Source organism: Vigna umbellata, chromosome 11 (genome assembly GCF_029865625.1).
Source record: "Vigna umbellata cultivar VRB3 chromosome 11, Vumbellata_1.0, whole genome shotgun sequence".
Taxonomy (NCBI): domain Eukaryota; kingdom Viridiplantae; phylum Streptophyta; class Magnoliopsida; order Fabales; family Fabaceae; genus Vigna; species Vigna umbellata.
The window spans coordinates 9,429,633-9,450,668 of record NC_142175.1 but is presented as its reverse complement, the minus strand read 5'-3'; the positions used below and the strand labels follow the sequence as shown (position 1 = coordinate 9,450,668).

The following is a 21,036-nucleotide window of genomic DNA, read 5'->3' as shown; positions in this document are numbered from 1 at the left end:
AATTACACACACACACATATATATATATATATATATATATATATATATATATATATATATATGAAAGTTTGAATCGTAATCACACATGTTATTACAGAAATCACACTTATTCAGTTGGGGAAAAATTGAGAACACAAAATTCTTATATTACTGTATTTTTTTTCTAGAAAAATAAGCATTAAAAAATAAAGGTTTAATCCTTTACTACATCTCTATTTATGTACGAATGTCTCAATTGGGTCCTCGTTTTTTAAAGTGTATCAAAATGGTCCTTAATTTTGAAAATTGATATCAATTGAGTCCTTTCCGTTAAGTTGGCTGGACGGCGTTAAAAAAATTGATGAGTGGATGCTGAGATGACGAACGGACGCTCGTCCACCAGCGAACGAACGCTCGTCCATCAGCGAACGAACGCTCGTCGACCACCGAACGAACGGTCGTCCAGTGTATAACGAACGGTCGTCCAGCAGTAAGAGGTCGACGAGCGTTCGTTCTCTGGTGGACGAGCGTTCGTTCTCTAGTGGACGAGCGTTCGTTCTCTGGTGGACGAGCGTTCGTTCGTCATCTCAGCATCTACTCATCAATTTTTTTAACGCCGTCCAACCAACTTAACGGAAAGGACTCAATTGATATCAATTTTCAAAATTAAGGACCATTTTGATACACTTTAAAAAACGAGGACCCAATCGAGACATTCGTACATAAATAGGGATGTAGTAAAGGATTAAACCAAAAATAAAATAAATATATAATTTTATATTCCCTTCTTATCCATGTAATTGTTAAATGAACAACGACAATTCCAGCATTACTTTATCCTCTCTTTTTTTCTAACAAAATATAGTTATACCAATTCTTAGAAAATTAATACCTATACAGTTTTGTATTCTTTTCAAAAATAAGAAATTTCTCATCATATAAATATTAAATATGGAAGAGAGATTTGTTTTACATTTTTTTTTGTCCAACAAACATCATAAAAATAAATATTTCTATACAAGTTATGATGATATAGGTTTGATATGTTTAAATTTTAGAAAATCTAAGCATTCTATTTTTGTAATGTATATATGAGAAGGTGCTATTTTTTATTGGACTTCAATTTATTAATTATGTGTTTCAATTACATTCTCCCACATTTTTTCACCTTTTTTGAAAAAAGTAATGATTATCTTATCCAAATTTACTAAATATCAATCAAGTATGTCCATGGAAATAATTCTTTTCGATATAATATTCTTATAAATATGATTTTTTGGAATGCAAAATTATTCCGTTAAACAAAACCCTCCAAATTATATTTTAAAACATGTAATTGTATAGGATTAGTTTTTGAAAATTTTCTAAACAACATACTACATGATACAAAAGGAATAAAAATAAATACATTAATTTATACATAAACTAAATGTATTTAGTTTGTTGATAAAATTTTAGGAGGTAGATGATTTTTAATGTATATATTCAAATAAAATATTTTCCATTTACAAATTTTCTCTTTGGTTTTTTCTTTCTTTAAAACAATAACATTCTTTTATATTTGACCAAACATATAATTACAAGCTATGGAAAATAGAAGAAATCACACTAAACGAGTGAATTTGAACTTTTGGCATAGGAAATACATTTTTGAGTCAATAAAGAGTATTCTTACATGTTTATTGAATAAAAAAAAAGTTAATTATAACATTAACGAGATGCCTATTTTATGAGCAATTCCATCTTTACATTCTTTTTTATTTTGGATATTGAACTTTAAAAGTATAATTTATTATTGTAAAGAATTTGAAAATATTTATGAAAGTAACGTTATTCAAGTAAAAAGATTTAATAAAATTTATTGGCTTAAAATTAAATATTCCAATCCCACCTAAAAGATACATTGATAGAAAGATAAAGGCTTAATAGGTTATTTCGTCCCCAAGTTAAGAGCTAAATTTTTGTTTAGTATCTGGTTTTAAAAATGCTTCTATTTCATCCCAAAGTAGTATAAATTGTATCAATTAGGTCCCTTCCGTTAAATTCACATAAACGGAGTTAACTCCAGCCGACAAATCTGTATTTTTTCTTCTCTCTCCTCTGGATTTCCTGTAATATTCCAGCTTTTTCTCTCTCTTCTTCCTCACTTTTTCTGTACTCCTCTGCACTCACAAACCCATCTCCAACCCTCTTATTCACGCCAACAACCACCTTCATCTCTCCCACCATCACCTCCATGTTCATGTGTTGCTTTGCGTACACTGGCCATGCAACCATCGACACCCCCGCCACCACCCCTTCCAACATTCATATAACAAATAAGTTGAAACCACATTTGATGAGGGAGAATGGGGGATCAAATCTATAGCTGATTCCATCATTTAATATAAAGCAGCAAGCAAGAAACTGGGAAGAGAAGAGAAGAAAAGAAAAGAGAAGAGAAGTGGAAGCAAGAAAGATGAGGGAAGAGGAGGAGGAGAAGGCAGTGTTGGAAGAAATCTTCGGGTCTATGGCTGTGTCCCAATTTTCTCTCTCCATGCCACCAATCCCGCATACTCGCATCCCTCTAATCCCAAAACTGGTTGCCCTCTCCCTCCATCAACCAGGCCATGTGCTTCGGCCTCCAACACCTCCCTTCTTGCATTCCTCTAGAATAAGGACCTGAAAAGGAATAAGGAATAATCAGAATGTAACACAGAATAACAAACAAAGAGACACTCAGAAACATAGGAAATAGACACGTACAGTAACTCACATACTCCACTGCGCCACAAAATCTTTGGATATACTATTCCTTTTCTTTTTCCTCAAACTTCTCCTCTGTCCACCCTCTTAGGGATCCTCCTTCATGTGTCCCAAGGGCATAACTAATTATCTCTCTTTTTCCAGCTCCTCACTGCATGTTACATGTGCCTTAATGTTCAAACTGCACCTCTATTTTTCAATGATATGTGTTGTATTATTCTGCTTGATTTATACATTTATTGTTAGCATTGCATTTCAGTATCTTTATCAAATATTCATGAATTGTAACCATTCTTAAAAATGGAGAATTGATGGATTTAAGATGGATTTTGGGTACCAATTTTTATCTAACAAAGACAGCTTTTCACGTAATTAAATCACAGGAAACGTAGACAAAATTATATTAAAAATAACTTAACAAACCTGAGATAAAACCTTCCATTAAAAGTTTAATGTCTTCTGGAAATATATTGTTTCCAATATAACCACCGCAACAACGCCAACCACATGAACTACACCGATAGCAGCAATGATGTCTCTCCCTAGTCCATGTCCCCATTGAACTACCCAAACCATTCTTCATCTCCTCTCAACAAGTCTCCATGGGTTTTACCTGCCTCACCCGCGATAAACCCCTTCCACCACCACCAAGACCACCTCCCCGGCAACAGCCTCATCGGATCCCTCGTTCGCGAAGAGGGTCACATATATTCCTTGGCCGTTTCCAGAGACTTGTTATACACAGGCTCCGACAACAAGAATATAAGAGTTTGGAAGCATCTCAAGGACTACACTGACTTCAAATCAAGCAGTGGATTGGTTAAAACCATAATAATCGCCGCCGGAAAAATCTTCACCGGCCACCAAGACGGTAAGATCAGAGTGTGGAAGGTTTCCTCCAAGAATCCAAGCAAGCATAAACGCATCGGGAGCTTGCTAACGTTCAAAGATTACATGAAGTGTTCCATGAACCCCAAGAATTATGTGGAGGTTCGCCAGAACTGGAACACGGTGAAGGTGAAGCACTTCGACGCTGCTTCGAATCTCAGTCTGGACAAGGACGAAGGGTTGTTGTACTCTGGGTCGTGGGACAAGACGGTCAATGTGTGGCGCGTGGCGGATTTCAAGTGCTTGGAGTCGATCAGTCGTGAATCGGTGGGGGGTTTGTGAGTCACTCCGGGTGGAACTCGGTGTTGGAAGGGGTGGTGGCGGGGGTGTCGATGGTTGCATGGCCACTGTATGCAGAGCAGTACGTGAACAGGGAGGTGATGGTGGGAGAGATGAAGGTATAAGAGGGTTGGAGATGGGTTTGTGAGTGCAGAGGAGTACAGAGAAAAAGTGAGGAAGAAGAGAGAGAAAAAAAGCTGGAATATTACAGAAAATCTAGAGGAGAGAGAAGAAAAAATACAGATTTGTCTGTTGGAGTTAACTCCGTTTATGTGAATTTAACGGAAGGGACCTAATTGATACAATTTATACTACTTTGGGATGAAATAGAAACATTTTTAAAACCGGGTACTAAACAAAAATTCAGCTCTTAACTTGGGGACGAAATAACCTATTAAGCCAAAGATAAATGGACAAATAGATGAATAGGTAAATAGATACATAAAGAGATATATGAATAGATAAAGATGATTTATACTTTATATGACAGTTTTAATGAATTGTTTTAAAAGTGATATTGTGTATGGTGTTTCAGATTGGACTTTGGGAAAAGAAATACATTTCTCACAAATTGGGTAATATCTCTTTTCTTCTGTTTTTATCACTCGTCAACCAATTTAATTTATTTTTTGAATAAATTTTTCTTTCCCTCTCGTCCATGAAACTTGTTTAGATGTAGTTACAATAAACTCTTGTACGCACTAGCAAAGTCCCTTCTTTCCTTTCTTTATGAAAGCCTTTATGAAGTGTGAGTGGCTGGAATTTGGTTTGTAATGGTTCAATTGCTAGTGCGAGGGTGGTGTGTGATTGTGATGTGAGAGTATAGTCAACGATAGCTAGGGTTTTCATTTATGAAAAGGTTTAATCCTTTTCGACATCCCTATTTATGTACGAATGTCTCAGATGGGTCCTCGTTTTCTAAAGTGTATCAAAATGGTCCTTAATTTTGAAAATTGATATCAATTGAGTCCTTTCCGTTAAGTTGGCTGGACGGCGTTAAAAAAATTGATGAGTGGATGCTGAGATGACGAACTAACGCTCGTCCACCAGCGAACGAACGCTCGTCGACCACCGAACGAACGGTCGTCCAGTGTGGAACGAACGGTCGTCCAGCAGTAAGAGGTGGACGAGCGTTCGTTCTCTGGTGGACGAGCGTTCGTTCGCTGGTGGACGAGCGTTCGTTCGCTGGTGGACGAGCATTCGTTCGTCATCTCAGCATCCACTCATCAATTTTTTAACGCCGTCCAGCCAACTTAACGGAAAGGACTCAATTGATATCAATTTTCAAAATTAAGGACCATTTTGATACACTTTAAAAAACGAGGACCCAATTGAGACATTCGTACATAAATAGGGATGTCGAAAAGGATTAAACCTTATGAAAATAAAGATATGTTTTTTAAGGTTCTTTGAATTTTTGGAAAGATAAATTGGGAAATTCATTCATGTTATTGTATTTAATCTGAACAATGGTTGCTATATTTGAGTATCATATGAATGAAATTTTTTTAAAGTTATTTTAATTAAGGGTTTTGTATTTTGATGAATGCATTTGTGGTTTCGTTAAAATGACTTAGGGGTATCTTGTACAGTGTTTGAATCAATTTTTGACATTGTAGGAAATAAGTTTCTATCTAACATTCTACCATAGGGGTAAATTTGTGAGGTTGAAGAAGTTATGTTACAAGGGTGGGGAGAAACATAGGATACATAATGTTGACCAAAATGTGTGGTCCTATTTTGAAGTTGTAGGTATGGTAAGGAATTTTAAATATGTTGGTCAATTCAAGTTATGGGGAAGCTGAGTAAGAGAATCCTGTATAGGGATTTGAAACTCCTTAGGGACAGGGATGCCATGGAGTTAACAAATTATGTAGAGGAAAGTAGAGATAAAGTAGATATTTATGTTGAACATATAGTTAATGAAAAAAAAATTGAGTTTGTAGACTTTATTAAAGGTAGTACAAGTGGTGGGGTTGAAAGCAAGGAGGTTGTTACCAATGTGAAGCATTATTGCTTTGAAGTAATTTTGATGATAATGCACTTGAAGATTCGAAGAACCTATACTGTAAATGTTAAAAACACTTTCTATAGAAATCATTTGTATAGGAATTACTTTACAAATTGTAAGCACTTAAAAGTTTCATAACTTAGTGATTTAATTTGGCAATAATCGATTATCATAAGAGATAATCGATTATCACAAGAAAAAGTAGAAAAGGGTTAGTCTCGGCAATAATCGATTATCATATGGGATAATTGTTTATCACTGCAAGTTTTGATATTGTCTAGGATTCGACAATAATCGATTATCACTAAGGATAATCGATTATCACATTTTCCAAAACTCATAACGGCCTGGAATAATCGATTATCACTTATGATAATCGATTATTATTGGCAGTTGGCATTTAAAACTGAAGTTTCTAAAGGCAAGAGCTCAAGAATGGAAGATGATTCTGATGATGACGAGCACATGAGCCTCATGATCAAAAGATTTGCCAAGTTCATGAGAGCAAAGGGTAAGGAAAAGTTTAGAAGTGAAAAGAAAGATAATCAAAGGTCCTCCTCTAGCTACAAGTGTTATGGTGTGGGGAAAAGAGGACATGTCAAGGCGAATTGTCCTAAAAAGAAAAAAAATTAAGAAAATAAAGAAAAGAGATTTCCAAAGAAGAAGAAAGCATACACTGCTTAGGAAGAAAATGACTCTAGCTCATCCAGTTCAAGTGACTCAGATGAGGAACCAAACTTGTGTCTAATGGCTGATCTTGATGACACTACAAGCCAAGTAAGTTGTTCTAGCTTTGAAACTAGTGAAATTGACTTGCAAAGGGCGTTTCTTGAATTGTTGAATGAGTCTAAAAAATTGGATGGTGCATATGAGAAATTAAAAAGTGAATTTCATGATTTACAAATCAAATATCAAAAGGCATTAGATGAAGAAGTGATTTTAAGGCATTATATTTATAAAACAAAGTTGCACTTTCCCTACATACACACCACATGCAATTCGTTGAAATTGCAAAATTCCCAAAATGCATAAACAATGTATACATACTTCATGCCTCAACTCAATTTTATTCCTAAATCACTCGATAATAGTATCAACCGTCAATTTATACATCAACATGATTTCATCATGGATTTAGAAATTAATACTTAGTTATCAATAAAACAATTGATCATTCCTACACGCATAATAAGAAAATGAATAGAATAACTAACTCCCCTTACACCACACCAATTTTGAACCAACAATGCCTATACGCTTCCTTCCCATGGATTTTTCAATTAAATAAGCTATCATTTTAACAACATCACCAAAACAACAAGTTTTACCATTCAAATAAGATATAAAACTTTTCTCTACATAGAATCACAAAAAAAAAGAGATAGGTTATCACCCATTACCTTGATTGACAATACTTTCTTTCCTTCTTTATGATCACAATGCAGTTCTTCATCCCTTTTGATTCAAAGATTACATGTCAACTTGATCGAGAACACCCTTGCTTTGCACCTACTAGCTCTCATGAACATTTTGATAAACAAAAATATTTTTATCACGACACCCTCACGTTTTGGCCTCCCTTTCCCGCTATGTAGATTAAATATCACATTTTAACTTTCCCGTGTTGTCTCAAAGCATGCCATGTCAGCCCCAAAGTCTATTATCCATGTGGCTCTTCAAATAGGGTTCCAAAAGTTCTTTACAAAAAATCCCATAAAATATATTGCATAAATCTCCTTACTAGGAATTAAACCCACTCCTACCATTTGAGCTACCACATATCTTTGCCTTACATACCATTTTTATAGGATTTAACGCTACTCTCCATGTTTCTATTATTAACCAAGGAAATAAAAACAAAATAAAAATCATGAGTAAGACTCAAACCCAAGGCCTCATCCTTTCAACACAAGGCTTCTAACCAAACAAGTCATCACAAAATTTTTAACATAATAATAATTTAAATACATATTACTATCTATTATCTATTTTTTCTCATGTAAATATTTTTCCTAGGTCTTACATTCTCTCTTACACACAAAAATGTACTTACCAGGAGGAAGATATGGATATGTCTTTCACACGTCTTCCTCTAATTCCCTTGTGATATCCTAAGTCTTTTCGTCCCATAGCACCTTTATTGTGGGAATGCCTTTCCCTCAAAGCTGTTTGGTTTGATGGTCCAAAAAAATGTTGGTGATCCGTTCAAAATAAGGTAACATCGTGGTGATTCTTGGGTTAACTCATTTTGTTGGTGTATTTTGGAAGGAAAATTTTTTGACTTGTGCTTCAATTTCAAAGAAGGAAGGGGTTCCTTGCTTATTGTTGAAATGACTACTAAAAGCAAGCTTGCCTAACTTATTGGTTGACCTTGCTAACCTTGCTGGGCCGACCTTACCGAGCTAAAACCAGCTTGCTCACCTTTTTTGCTGACTTTGTTGAGCTAAACATATCTTTCTTATTAACCTAGCTGAGATAGATTGACCTTGCCGACCTTGTTTGTTGAACTTGAGGGCATTCTCCTTTATTGCCAAGCTTGACGACCTTATCCTCTTTTGTTAAGAGGAGTGAAATTGGCCCTATTGAGCTCAAACATAACTTCTTCTATTGAAAGATGTCTTTTATTTTTGCAATTTTAATTTCATTTTAATATAAATTCTACTACTTAAACTTAAATGGATATAGAAAATCAACAAAGGCAAATTAGTAATCATCTATTTTATCAATTAAAACATATTTTTAATCTATCACACCCATTACATCATTCACAAACTCTTACAAAAATTTTCTTCAAATCCCTTCAAATCCCTTAATCCAAACAACAATAAATCCTCCCTCCAGCCTCCAAATCCATCTGCTCGCTCTCCTTCAATTCTACTCTATAATCTAAACACTACCTTATGCATTAATCCAATGCTCGAGCTCAAGGGATCAATGCACAAGTGTTATCGATTCTGATAACCTTGAACTCTTGAAAATGATAACATTGACTCCTTTGCTCAACCAACCACTTATTCAAGTGAGTGTAATGTCCAAGACTGAATACTATGACTAACAAGTCAAACAACTCTCTAAATACATTATTAATCTTAGATAACTCAATATAAGTAGGTGACTTAAGTAAGTTATATATTATTCTTATACACAAGCATTTATAAAATTCTAAAACCTAAATCGACTTGATCATCAGAGTATCTTGTTTAGATACAACCCAATCAGCCCTTTCCTTGTAATCTATTTGTTTGTGGATCACCAAATCAACTTATAATGTTTTGAAAACATAATCCAACTCGTTGTTGACAATTTCTTAGATCCAACGGTTCAGAGTTTTAAAGGTTATACTTAAAAGATGGTGTGTTCCCAGATCAAACCTAGTTACCAATTATATATATATATATATATATATATATATATATATATATATATATATATATATCACAATAAAAACAACTTATGTATAGAAGTTTGTCCAACGGGCACTTTATTAGCGCATTAAGCCAAGACAACATTATTGCTAATTGTCCTGACATCTGTTATTTCATTTTGTATATAAGGCACCTGTGCTGCTACTTCCATATACACAGATACAATTTATACACTCAAAATATATCTCTCTTCTTCTATTGCTCATTCCATTAAATTGGTATCCAGAGCCAGGTCGAGTGAGGACTTGAGGAGCGTCTTGGTCATGGCACAATGTGGCTGGCTAGAGTGATTAAAGGTGAAGGAGGAAGAAGGGTGTCAAGATTCTATTTCTTGATCAAAGAAGTGTGTTTGAAGCATGACGGGAATAAATGTTCTAGCAACAAACCTTCCAATACTCATAGAGAAGAATTGGAATAGATGGAGTACAAAAATAAGTGTATTGTTCAGATTTCAAGATGTAAGTGATGTCGTTGAGGGTAATGGACTAGATCTTGATCTTGGTGCTTCAGAAAATCAGAAAGCTATAGTCAGGAAGAAAGACAACAAGGCGTTGTTTATCATTCATCAATGTGTTGATGATACTTACTTTGAAAAGATCCAGAATGCGACTACTGCCAAAGAAGCCTGAAGTATTTTGGTGCGATGCCATGTGGGAGGAGAAAATATTAAAAAGGTGAAGCTTCAAACCCTAAGAAGATAGTACGAGTTATTGCAGATGGAGGATTGTGATAAAGTTGGTGAATACTTCAACAAGATTCTGACCATCACGAATCAGATGAAAGGGTGTGGAGAGTCAATCAATGATCTTATGATTATTGAGAAGATCATGAGATCCTTGCCACAGATGTTCGATTACATAGTGGTTGCAATTGAAGAATCGAGGGATCTTTCAAAAATGATGTTGAGATTGTTGATAAGGGGAGCACATGTTTAACTGAACCCACAATCTCTGTGATGTATGTTTTTTATTATGACAACACATAGTTAATAAAAACACATGTATATGTATTGTGTTCTATGTGTAATATGCTTATATGCTTACTGTGAGATTTAATACAAGCATAACTGCAAATGTATTGTGTTGTTTGTTGCATACTACTGTGTTGGAAATGTGATTACATCTGAGTATGCATAATATGTGTTTTGAAATGGAAAAGCCACATGCACCAAGCACATCTGCATGACTTAATCGATTCCGATGATGTGTTAATCAATTAAGGTCATTATACAACTTAAGCTTTAAACTGTGGCGACACAACAGGTTTTAAATCGATTACGTTAGTGGTTAAATCGATTAAAACTAGTGGGTTTGCACAAATCTTTTTCAAGTGTGCTGTGATGGATTTTGAGAAGAAAAGTTTTCAAAAATATACTAAGTGTTAAAACTTAATCGATTACATGCATCTTGTATTCAATTAAGTTTGTTAAAGATTTGAAAACTATTTCATTACTTGACATAACGGTCACAACAATCATATTTTTAAATATGTTGACCAAACATTAATTGCAAATCGACTACATTAATTGTGCATTCAATTAATGACTTTGACTACTGTTAATCTATTATAACTGTGAGATGAAATCAATTAGATTAATAGCATAATCGATTTAAATGCATCTAATTTGACTTATGCTATATATAGACGCATGATTTGAAATTTTGTAAGAAGAAGAAGAATTGATTTTAACACTTTCATATTTGTTTCAGATAAATGCTTTGAAGTTTTATAGAAGAGAAAAACGCGCCAAGAAACAAGAACTGCTGTGGTGAGCAAGACTTGATGTTTACTTGAGAAGCTGGATTGATTGATTCAAATTGCCTGATCATTCTGCACAACAGAGGTGCATACTGCTGCATCATGAAGCTCTTGCAAACGCTTTAGTGTTGTTGTTTTCCTGTGGTGTATACAGGAAGAAGAACGTGTGGTTCTTGACTTTGAGGGGGATCTCAAAGGCGTTGATTGTAGGAGATGATTGTTCTTGCTACTAGTTTGTTGTAATTGGCTATTTTAGATTAGTGAGTTAGAGTGGTTGTTTACATTTTGATGAGTGAGGTCACTGTAAAAACCTTGTTGTAAAAACTCAGATCTTATAGTGCAATTGATTTTCGGTCTAAGGTTGACCAGAAGGACACTGAATGTAGGCTTGACCGAACCAATATAAAAACTCATAGTTTGAATCTTCTTCTTCCTAACTCTATGCATTTAATCAATTGCATATTACTTGTATTCGAATACGCATATTGTCACATTGCATACATTTTTTACTTGCGATTCAAGAAAAGTTTAAAAACTTGTAGTTTTGCGAAAAAGATTTCAAAAGCAATCATTTTTATACAACACCAATTCACCCCCCTCCCACTCTTGGTGTAAGAAACGGAGCACATATTTTTAACAAATGAAAATTAAGGAACTGCAAAGCTCCTTGGAGGCACATGAAATGAGGTTACTGGATAGAAATCCAATTAAGAACATTGAACAAGCCCTGAAGGTACATCATTATAAGAATAATGAGAAAAAGAAGTTCAAGAAATGGAAAGGTAAATACGCAAGAGGGAATTGAAAGACTGATAAGGTTAAAGTTGATCAAGAAGACAAACCTGTATCAGTGGAGAAGAGTGGCGAATCAGACAGAGGTTACCAAAAGAAGGATAAATGAAGTGTAGAATGCTTCAATTGCCACAAGTATGGACACTACGCTTATGAGTGTTGTGCTGATAAAGGGAAGCAGAAGAAATCTGGAAAGAGGCATACATTGCACAAGAAGACTCTGACTCAGAACCCCTTACACTGATGGTGACCACTTCTTCCGAAAATTCAAAGTCTCAAGAAAACTTGTGGTTTTTGGATTCAGGATGTTCGAATCATATGACATGCCACAGAGAATGGTTGATTAACTTTGATGAAACAAAGAAGAGTAAAGTGAAGTTTGTTGATGATAGCACATTAAAGGTGGAAGGAATGAGAGATGTTGTTATTAGAAGAAGAAATTGCTCGCATGCTGTAATAACCAATGTGTTGTTTGTCCCTACTATGAAGTGTAGTCTCTTGAGCATAGGTCAGTTAATCCAAAGAGGATTCACAATAGTCATGGGAGGTTTGAATAAGGTTGAATTGTTTAATGAAAACAACAATCTTGAGAAGCAAGATATCCAAAAACTGGATATTCCAAATCAATATGGAAGTAATGGAGAACTGTCAGTGTATGTCTGCGGTAAATGTTAAAGATGAAAATTGGTTATGGCATCTAAGGTATGGTCACTTGAATTTCAGAAGTTTGCAGCAACTAGATAGGAAAAAAATGGTTATTGGATTGTCTAACATTTGTATACCAGAAAAGGTGTGTGAAACTTGCTTGGCAGGAAAGCAACCAAGAAGAGCCTTTAAAGCACATTCACACAAGAGAGCAAAGGATTGCTTAGAGATAGTGCACTCAGATATATGCAGACCAATTGAAGTCCCATCATTGGCTGGAAATAGGTATTTCATCACCTTTGTTGATGAATATAACAAAATGATATGGTTGTATGTAATCAAGATGAAGAGTGAAGCATTGGAAGTCTTTATGAGATTCATGGCTTATGTTGAAAGAGAAAGTGGAAGACACTTAAAGATTCTCAGAACTGACGGGGAAGGAGAATATACTTCCAATACATTTGAGAACCATTGTCAAACGTGTGAAATAACTCACGAAGTCATTGCACATATACACCCCAACACAACGAGCTTGCAGAGAGGAGAAATCGAACAATCCTCAACATGGTCAAGAGCATGTTAAAAGAAAAAGCACTACCACAAATTATGTGGGGAGAAGCAATATCAACAGCTATCTACTTCTTAACAGGTGTCCAACAAAGAAGCTAGAAGGGAAGGTACCGCTTGAAGTGTGGATAGACACAAAGTCGACAGTTGGCCACTTTAAGATCCTTGGATCACTTGCCTATGTACACGTACGAAATCAGAGAAGATCAAAATTGCAGGATAAGAGTGAAGCAATGATATTCATTAGCTATCACTCTACATGATCTTATAAGCTCTCGATCCAATTAAAGAAAAAGTCTTCTTGAGTATAGATGTGATGATTCTGGAAGATGAAAGTTGGAATTGGAAGCAGAGGCAAACTAGTTTGGTGAAAACTGTAATAAATGGAGAAGTTGATAAATCATATCAGCTGAGCCAGAAACAGTCTTGGAAGCAGTGACAATTTGCACAATTCTGAGACACATTCTGAATCTGTTAGGCCACGAAGACAACATATGTTACCACAAAGACTTAGCGAATGTGAAGTGTACTCTAACACATAGATTGGTGAGGAAGGAGACTTGGTTCACATGGCATTATTTGCAGGAACAAAACCAATAGATGAGGATGAAGCGATAAAGAAATCTGTGTGGAGAAATGCTATGATTGAAGAAATCAATTCCATTGAGAAAAATGGAACATGGAGGCTTGTTGATCTTTCAGTTGGAAAAAGATACATCGGAGTGAAGTGAGTTTTCAAACAGAAGTTGAAACCTAATGGATCAGTCTCCAAACACAAGGCTAGGATTGTAGCAAAGGGCTTTCTTCAAATGCAAGACTTCGACTTTTCTGAGGTGTTTGCACCAGTAGTACGAATAGAAACCATTCAACTAGTGATTGTCGTGGAATGTTCAAAGAGTTGGCCATTGTTCCAACTTGATGTGAAATCAACTTTCTTTCATGGACCTTTGGAGGAAGAAGTATACCTCCAACAACCTCCTGGATTTATTAAAGAAGGCAAAGAACACCAAGTCTACAAGATGTAGAAAGCATTATATAGGTTGAGACAAGCTCCCAGAGCCTGGAATAAATGTATTGACTCCTTCTTAATCAAACTCAAATTCACCAGATGTGTTGTTGAACATGGTGTCTATGTGAAAGGAGGCACAAGAGATTTGCTAATCATTTGTCTATACGTAGACGATATGCTTATCACAAGATAAAATCCAGTTCTGATAGAAGAATTCAAGAAGGTCATGGAGGCTAAATTCAAAATGACAGACCTAGGTAGGTTAAGTTACTTCCTAGGAATGGAATTCACTTATACTACTGCAGGGTTAATCTTGCATCGGAAAAGGTATGCTGGAGAGTTGTTGAAAAGATTCAATATGACATCTTGCAATGCTGCAAGAAATCCAAATGAGGTTAATCTGAAATTGGTGAAAGACGATTCAAAAGAGGGGGTAGATGTGTGATAAGGGTTGAATATACCGTTATCTGTGATGCAATTTTGATACTAAAACAACCTGTTGGATGAATCGGCAAGTGTACCGAATCACACAAGTAGTATAAAATGGAAAGACCAAGTATCGTATCCCAGAGGACTCTTGGCACTAAACAGTCGTGTGATAACTCGATTAATTAAGACTTAAAGAAAATGAGATCATTGGTTTCAAATGAAAAGGCAAAAAATTAAATATGAATGCAGTTTGATCAATAATAGAATAGCACATGAACGAATGTTGTTTAATATGAGATGAATATGTTGTTGGGGTTAGATTTCACCAAGTTCCCTCTCATGTATGTAAGAATTCTTCTTTATGCATTAATGTCAACGTCACTCACTAAATCACTTAAACCCGATCCCTTGGCGAAGAAGCTTGTCCTTAATCACCAGTTCATGCAATTCCTAGCATTCCTAGTAATTAAATGTGAAGATCAAGAGCTTTAAGACGACCAAGACTCATACCCTCATCCCTGAGCAATATTACTCTTGGGAGAATTCAACAAGAACCTGAATTGTAAGGAACCTCCCGACACTCATGCAATTCATACATCATTCTATGAATGAGTTAAACAAAGCATGTAATAAGCACTGATGAATTACTCTAACAATTAATGAAAAAACATATGTTATTAAGAATCAATTCAAATACATGAGAGTTCACAAAGTTACATCATCCCCCAACAGCAAATAGAGTTTAGTTCACCATAGACATGGTGAAACTAGATGAATAATGGAAATGCATGAGATAGCAAAACCCTAAAAGTAGAGGATGGAAGCTCCCGCATCCAAATCCGCCTTCAGAGAGTGGAAGAGTATGTTGTTGTGCTGCTCCAGCCAAAGATACAAAACATAGGACACCTGGGTCCTTTAAATAGAGCGAAGACATAACAGAAAAAAGCCCAAGTCCGTGTCGCTGGCGCTCAAGCGCCCCACTTAGGGCACCTGAGCGGTGAGCGGTAGTCTTCCACGCTCAAGCCTTCCAAATGACACCCAAGCTTCGAGCTTCCTACGCTCAAGCGTCCCAAAAAAGGGGCGCCCGGGTGTTGAGCGGTGGTTTGCCACGCTTAAACCTAGATGACGCCACAGCTTCAAGCTTCCTACGCTCAAGCGCCCCATAAGGGGCGCCCAGACGGTGAGCGGTGGTTTCCTATGCTCAAGCCTCCAAAAAGGGTGCCCAAGCTTCGAGCACTCCTCCCTTATGGAGCTTTTCGAGACCTTTCTGAGCTTCATCTTCATGAAACTTCATCCCTGCTTTCCATATTATCTCATTTTCTATCAAAACAAGGAGAATTAGTCATAAAATCATTGAATTCAACCTAAACTCTCTTATTCGCACAACTTAACAGAAAAACATGATTCTAAACAAGTTTCTAAGTAGAAAAGGGTGCATTTAGTATCAAAATTAAATCACACCTAACGTATTTTCAACCATTACAACAATCCTTTTTTACTTAGAAGCTTGCTTGAACTCATGTTTTTAGCTTATTTGTGTGAATAAGAGAGTTTAGGTTATACTAGAGAATTTTATCACTAAATTCCCTTGATTTTGAAGGAAATTGGAATGAATTTCAAGAGGATTAAAATATCAAGGAGTGGGAACTCAGAAAGGACAGAAAGAGCACCAGAAGAGAAGGCTGCAGAACCTCGCAGGACGTTTGGGCGCCTTCTCTAGAGTCCATAGTGTAGGAGTCTCGCACTCACGCTTGAGCGCCCTTTCAGGGGCGTTGAGCGCCAGTTCTCGAGAATCGTGTCACGTCCGGGCGTCTTCTTGGGGCGCTGAACGCCATTCTTTTGCAAGCTTGCCTGGGCACCCTAAGTAGGTGCGTTGAGCGCTGACAACGTTGGCTCATGATCCAATTCAGCCCTATTTAAGGACTTGCATGTTCTAGAGAGGATATCTTCTGACAGAAGAGACGCTAATTTAAAAATTTCCAGCTCTCTGGATGCAGAATTGGATGCGAAAGCTCTCCTTTTCGGTTTTTAGGGTTTATCTTTCATTCTCATTCCATTGTTCATCTAGTTTCTCCATGACAACGGGAAACTAAATTCAATTTGTTGTTGAGGAAGATGTAACCTCTGAACTCTCATGTATTTGAATTGATTCCAATTTATTTGTGCTTCTTTTATTAATTGTTAGGGTTATTATCCTTTGTTTTATGCTTGTTATGTTTAACTCATTCATGGCATGATTATTGGTTTTCTTTGATATGGACACATACGGAGAAACCTAGAACTGGGGAATTTCTCCTATGGGAACTATTGCCTAGACATAGGGATAGAACGCTTGGTTATCTTAAGCTTCCGTTCATAATGCAAAATTAATTATTAGGGAGACAAGACATTGTAAACTAGTAATTAAGGATAGGCTTTCTTCGTTGAGACATCGGGTTTTAAGTACTTTAGAAAGTGACATTAACAATTAATAAAGAAGAAGAATTCATATATGCATGAGAGTGATTAGGTGAAATCTAAACCCTAATAACATCTTCATCTCATAATTCAACATCATTATTCACTTTTCGCGTTTCTCTTCAATTGATCAAAATTGCATTTCATGTTTACTTTCTTGTTTTTGCATTTAAAAACCCTAAATTGTTCTTCAAAGTCTTAATTAGTTAAGTAATTACATGACTATTTAGTGTTGTGAGTCTCTTGTGAAACGATACTTGGTGTTACCATTTATTATTACTTGATACGATTCGGTATACTTGCCAACATCTTAACACATTTTTGGCGCCGATGCCGGGTACTCGTGGTTTAAACTATACTTTTGTGTGATTCTTAACCGATTAGACTTTATCTTTAACTTTATCTTTGTGTTTTAAATTTTTTTTTATCTGTTGGTGCTAATTGGGTGCTCTAGTGTTTTGTTCTCTAGTGTATGCAGGGTATAATTCGGACTAAAAGAACGAAAGTTTCTGAACCTCTTCTTGCATGTTTCGATAATAGTAGAAGAAAAAGGAGGAACAGGACGTCCAAAGAACTTTTCCCTTCTTCTAAGACTCTTTTACAGTCTTCACCTCAAAGATCTGACCAGGAAACAGAAAATATAGCTGAAGAGCATAATGGTAGACGTATCCTAGCAGATTATGCAACAATTATTGGCCCTGATCATTTTAATAGCATTGCAAGGCCGAGGGTTAATGTTGCAAATATGGAGATGAATACTGCTTTGATTCAATTGGTGAAGAGCAACCAATTCAATGGATTATCACATGAAAATCCATATGAGCATCTGACCACATTCAATGAGATATGCAATACTGTGAAGATCAATGCCATGCTAGATGAAGTTATTAGACTTAGCTTATTCCCTTTATCTTTGGGAGGCAATGCTAAGATGTGGTTGAACTCTTTTCCAGAGAACAACTTTACTGAGTGAGAAGCCGTGATTGCAAAGTTTCTAAACAAATACTTCCCACAATCAAAGGTGAACAAAGGTAAACATTATATTTCTTCTTTCAGGCAAGGCATGGATGAAACATTAGGTCAAGCGTGGGACAAATTTAAAGGCTTGTTGAGAAAGACACCCACACATGGCTTTGATGATCCTACAATAGTCATTCTATTCCTTGGAGGTCTAAGCTCACAAACTAAATTGATGCTGGATGCCTCAACTGGAGGTAATATCAAGTGCAAGACTCTAGAGGAAGCTTATGAGTTGATTGAAAATATGGCTACAAATGATAATGAGATGCACAATGAAAGGGCTCAATTTCAACCAAAAAGAAGTTCTACAATTACAATTTCTAGATGCTATGTTGGCTTAGATCAAAATAATGACTCTCAACTACCTCAAGAATTGCATAATGTTTCTCAAGCTCAACATCAACTTCGTGAGCTATGTGGTGGAGATCATATCAATGGAAAATGCGTCGTGCAAGCTATTACCCAAGAAGAAGTCAATTTTATGGGTAATTAGAGCCGCCAAGGTAATTATAACCAAGGGCGGAAACCTCACCCAAGTATGGGTCAAGGGCAAGTTGGACAATTCAATATCACAGCAACAATGACAACCACAACCCTCCTTATATGAAAGAACTACAAAGTTAGAAGAGACACTCCAACAACTCATGCAAGTGTCAATCTCCAACCATAAAAGCACTGAAGTTGCCATTAGAAATTTGGAGATACTCAATCACTTGGCATCCATCAGTAGATGTTGTGCTTCTTCTCTTGATGATCTTGTGCTCCTAGTACAGATTTTCAAATTTGATCCTACAAACACTAAAGAACAATACACTAGAGCACCCAATTAGCACAAACAGATAAAATATTAAAAAGATAAAAAAAATGAAGAGATAGAAAGATAAAAAGATAAAAAGATAGAAAGATAGAAAGATAGAAAGAAAAGATAAAAAGATAGAAGGATAAAAAGAAAAAAAAATAAAAAGATAGAAAGATAGAAAGATAGAAAAAAAAATTAAAAAGGTCAAAAGATAAAAAGATGAAAAAATAAAAATTAAAAAATAAAAAGATAAACAGATAAAAATAAAAAAATAAAAAGATAAGAAGATAAAAAGAAAATAAAAAGATAAAAAGATAAAATAAAAAAGTAGAAAAAGATAAAAAGATAAAAAGATAAAAGAATGAAAAATATAAAAAGAGAAAAAGATAAAAAGATAAAAAAGAAGAAGATAAAAAATAAAAGGATGAAAAGATAGAAAGATAAAAAGATAAAAAGATAAAAGGATAAAAAATTAAAGATAAAAAATAAAAAGATAAGAAAATAGAAAGATGAAAAGATAGAAAGATGAAAAGATATAAAGATGAAAAGATAGAAAGATATAAAGATAGAAAGATGAAAAGAAATAAAAAGATAAAAATTAAAGATAAAGTCTAATCGGTTAAGAATCACACAAATAGAATAGTTATACCACGAGTCCCCGGCAACGACGCCAAAAACTTGTTAACTCTCGACAAGTGTACCAAATCGTATCAAGTAATAATAAAATGGTAAAACCAAGTATCGTTTCCCAAGAGACTCACGACACTAAACAATTATGTGATTACTCAACTAATTAAGACTCTAAAGAACAAATTTTGGGGTTTTGAATGCAAATACAATAAAATAAATATGAATGCAATTTGATTAATTGAGGCTAAACACAAAAATGAATGAAGTTGATGATATTGTTGTTGGGGTTTAAATTTCACCTAATTTACTCTCATGCATATATAAATTCATCTTTCTTCATTAATGTTAATGCCACTTTCTAATTTTCCTTAAACCTGATGTCTCGGTGAAGAAACCTACTCCTAATCACTAGTTCGCACAGAAGCTTAAAGGCAACCAATCCTCATATCCCTATGTCTAGGAAATACTACTTTTGGGAGAGATTCCCCAAATCTAGATTTCCCCGTATGTGTCCATATCGACAAAATCAATAATCATGCAATTGAATGAGTTAAACAAAGCATGCATAGAGCAAAGAGGAAAAACCCTAACAATTAATGAAGTAAAACATATATATTCAAGAATCAATTCAATACATGAAAGTTTAAGAAGGTTACATCTTTCCCAACAACAATAAGGGTTAGCCCTCCATCGTCATGGAAAAACTAGATGAACAATGGAATGAAAGAATGGAAGAGATAGAAAAACCCGAGAAAGAGAAGAGGAGACTCCCGCATCCCCAAATCTACCCCCAAGGGGTGAAAAATGTGTTTTTGTGCTTAAGCCATCAAAAGATACAAAACCTAGGACGTGCAAGTCCTTAAATAGAACATAAAAATAATAGAAAACAAGTCCAAGCCCATAAAAATAATAAAAACAGGTCCTAGCCCACTTAAAATGGCGCTAAGCGGATCTTTTGCCGCTCACAATACTTGCGACTCTATAGAATGAAGCTCAACTGCATTTTTAGCCCTCAACGGTGATTTCGGCTCTTCAAAACTGGCGCTCAGCGGTAATTACCGCTCAACGCAACTTTTTCTGCACTCTGGTTGACTTTTCTGCATTTTGGTTGATTGGTTGACTTTTCTGGTTGACTGGTTGACTTTTCTAGTTTCTGATTGACTTTTCTTCATTCCAACCATTTGGTACTTTAACTCTTCTTTCAAATCAATCCAATAACCTACAAAATCAAAGGAATCTAGCACAAAACCATTAAATTCACCTTCAACTCTCTTATTCCAAAACTAAAGCAAAAACATGAGTTAAAGCAAGTTTCTAAGTCAAAAAGGGTTGATTGATTATCAAAATTAAGTATAAAAATAATGGTTTTTCAACCGTTATCACATCACTTGTACCATTGGGAATCATGATATAGGGAAGGCTCTAGTTAACTTAAGGGCTAGCATCAACCTGATGCCCCTATCTTTGCTAAAAAAGATTGGTGGTCTGGAGGTCAAACCCACAATAATGGTGTTGCAAATGGCGGATAGGTCCATCAAGCATCCTTATGGTGTAGTGGAAGATGTTTTGGTTTAGATAGATAAACTCTAATTTCCGGTGGACT

At 35.5% G+C, this 21,036-nt stretch overlaps 1 protein-coding gene and 1 pseudogene across 1 annotated transcript; both read left to right on the top strand.

Moving 5' to 3' along the window:
- Positions 1–3,273: 3,273 nt before the first annotated feature.
- Positions 3,274–3,894, top strand: LOC124821802 (protein JINGUBANG pseudogene; annotated as a pseudogene).
- A 6,149-nt stretch (positions 3,895–10,043) lies between these two features.
- LOC148190939 (uncharacterized) lies at positions 10,044–13,820 on the top strand. The gene is made up of 4 exons (XM_088101219.1): positions 10,044–10,228; positions 12,051–12,530; positions 12,601–12,667; positions 13,632–13,820. Exons 1-4 carry the CDS (start codon positions 10,044–10,046, stop codon positions 13,818–13,820), a joined length of 921 nt encoding a protein of 306 aa, XP_087957345.1.
- The last annotated feature ends 7,216 nt before the right edge of the window (positions 13,821–21,036 follow it).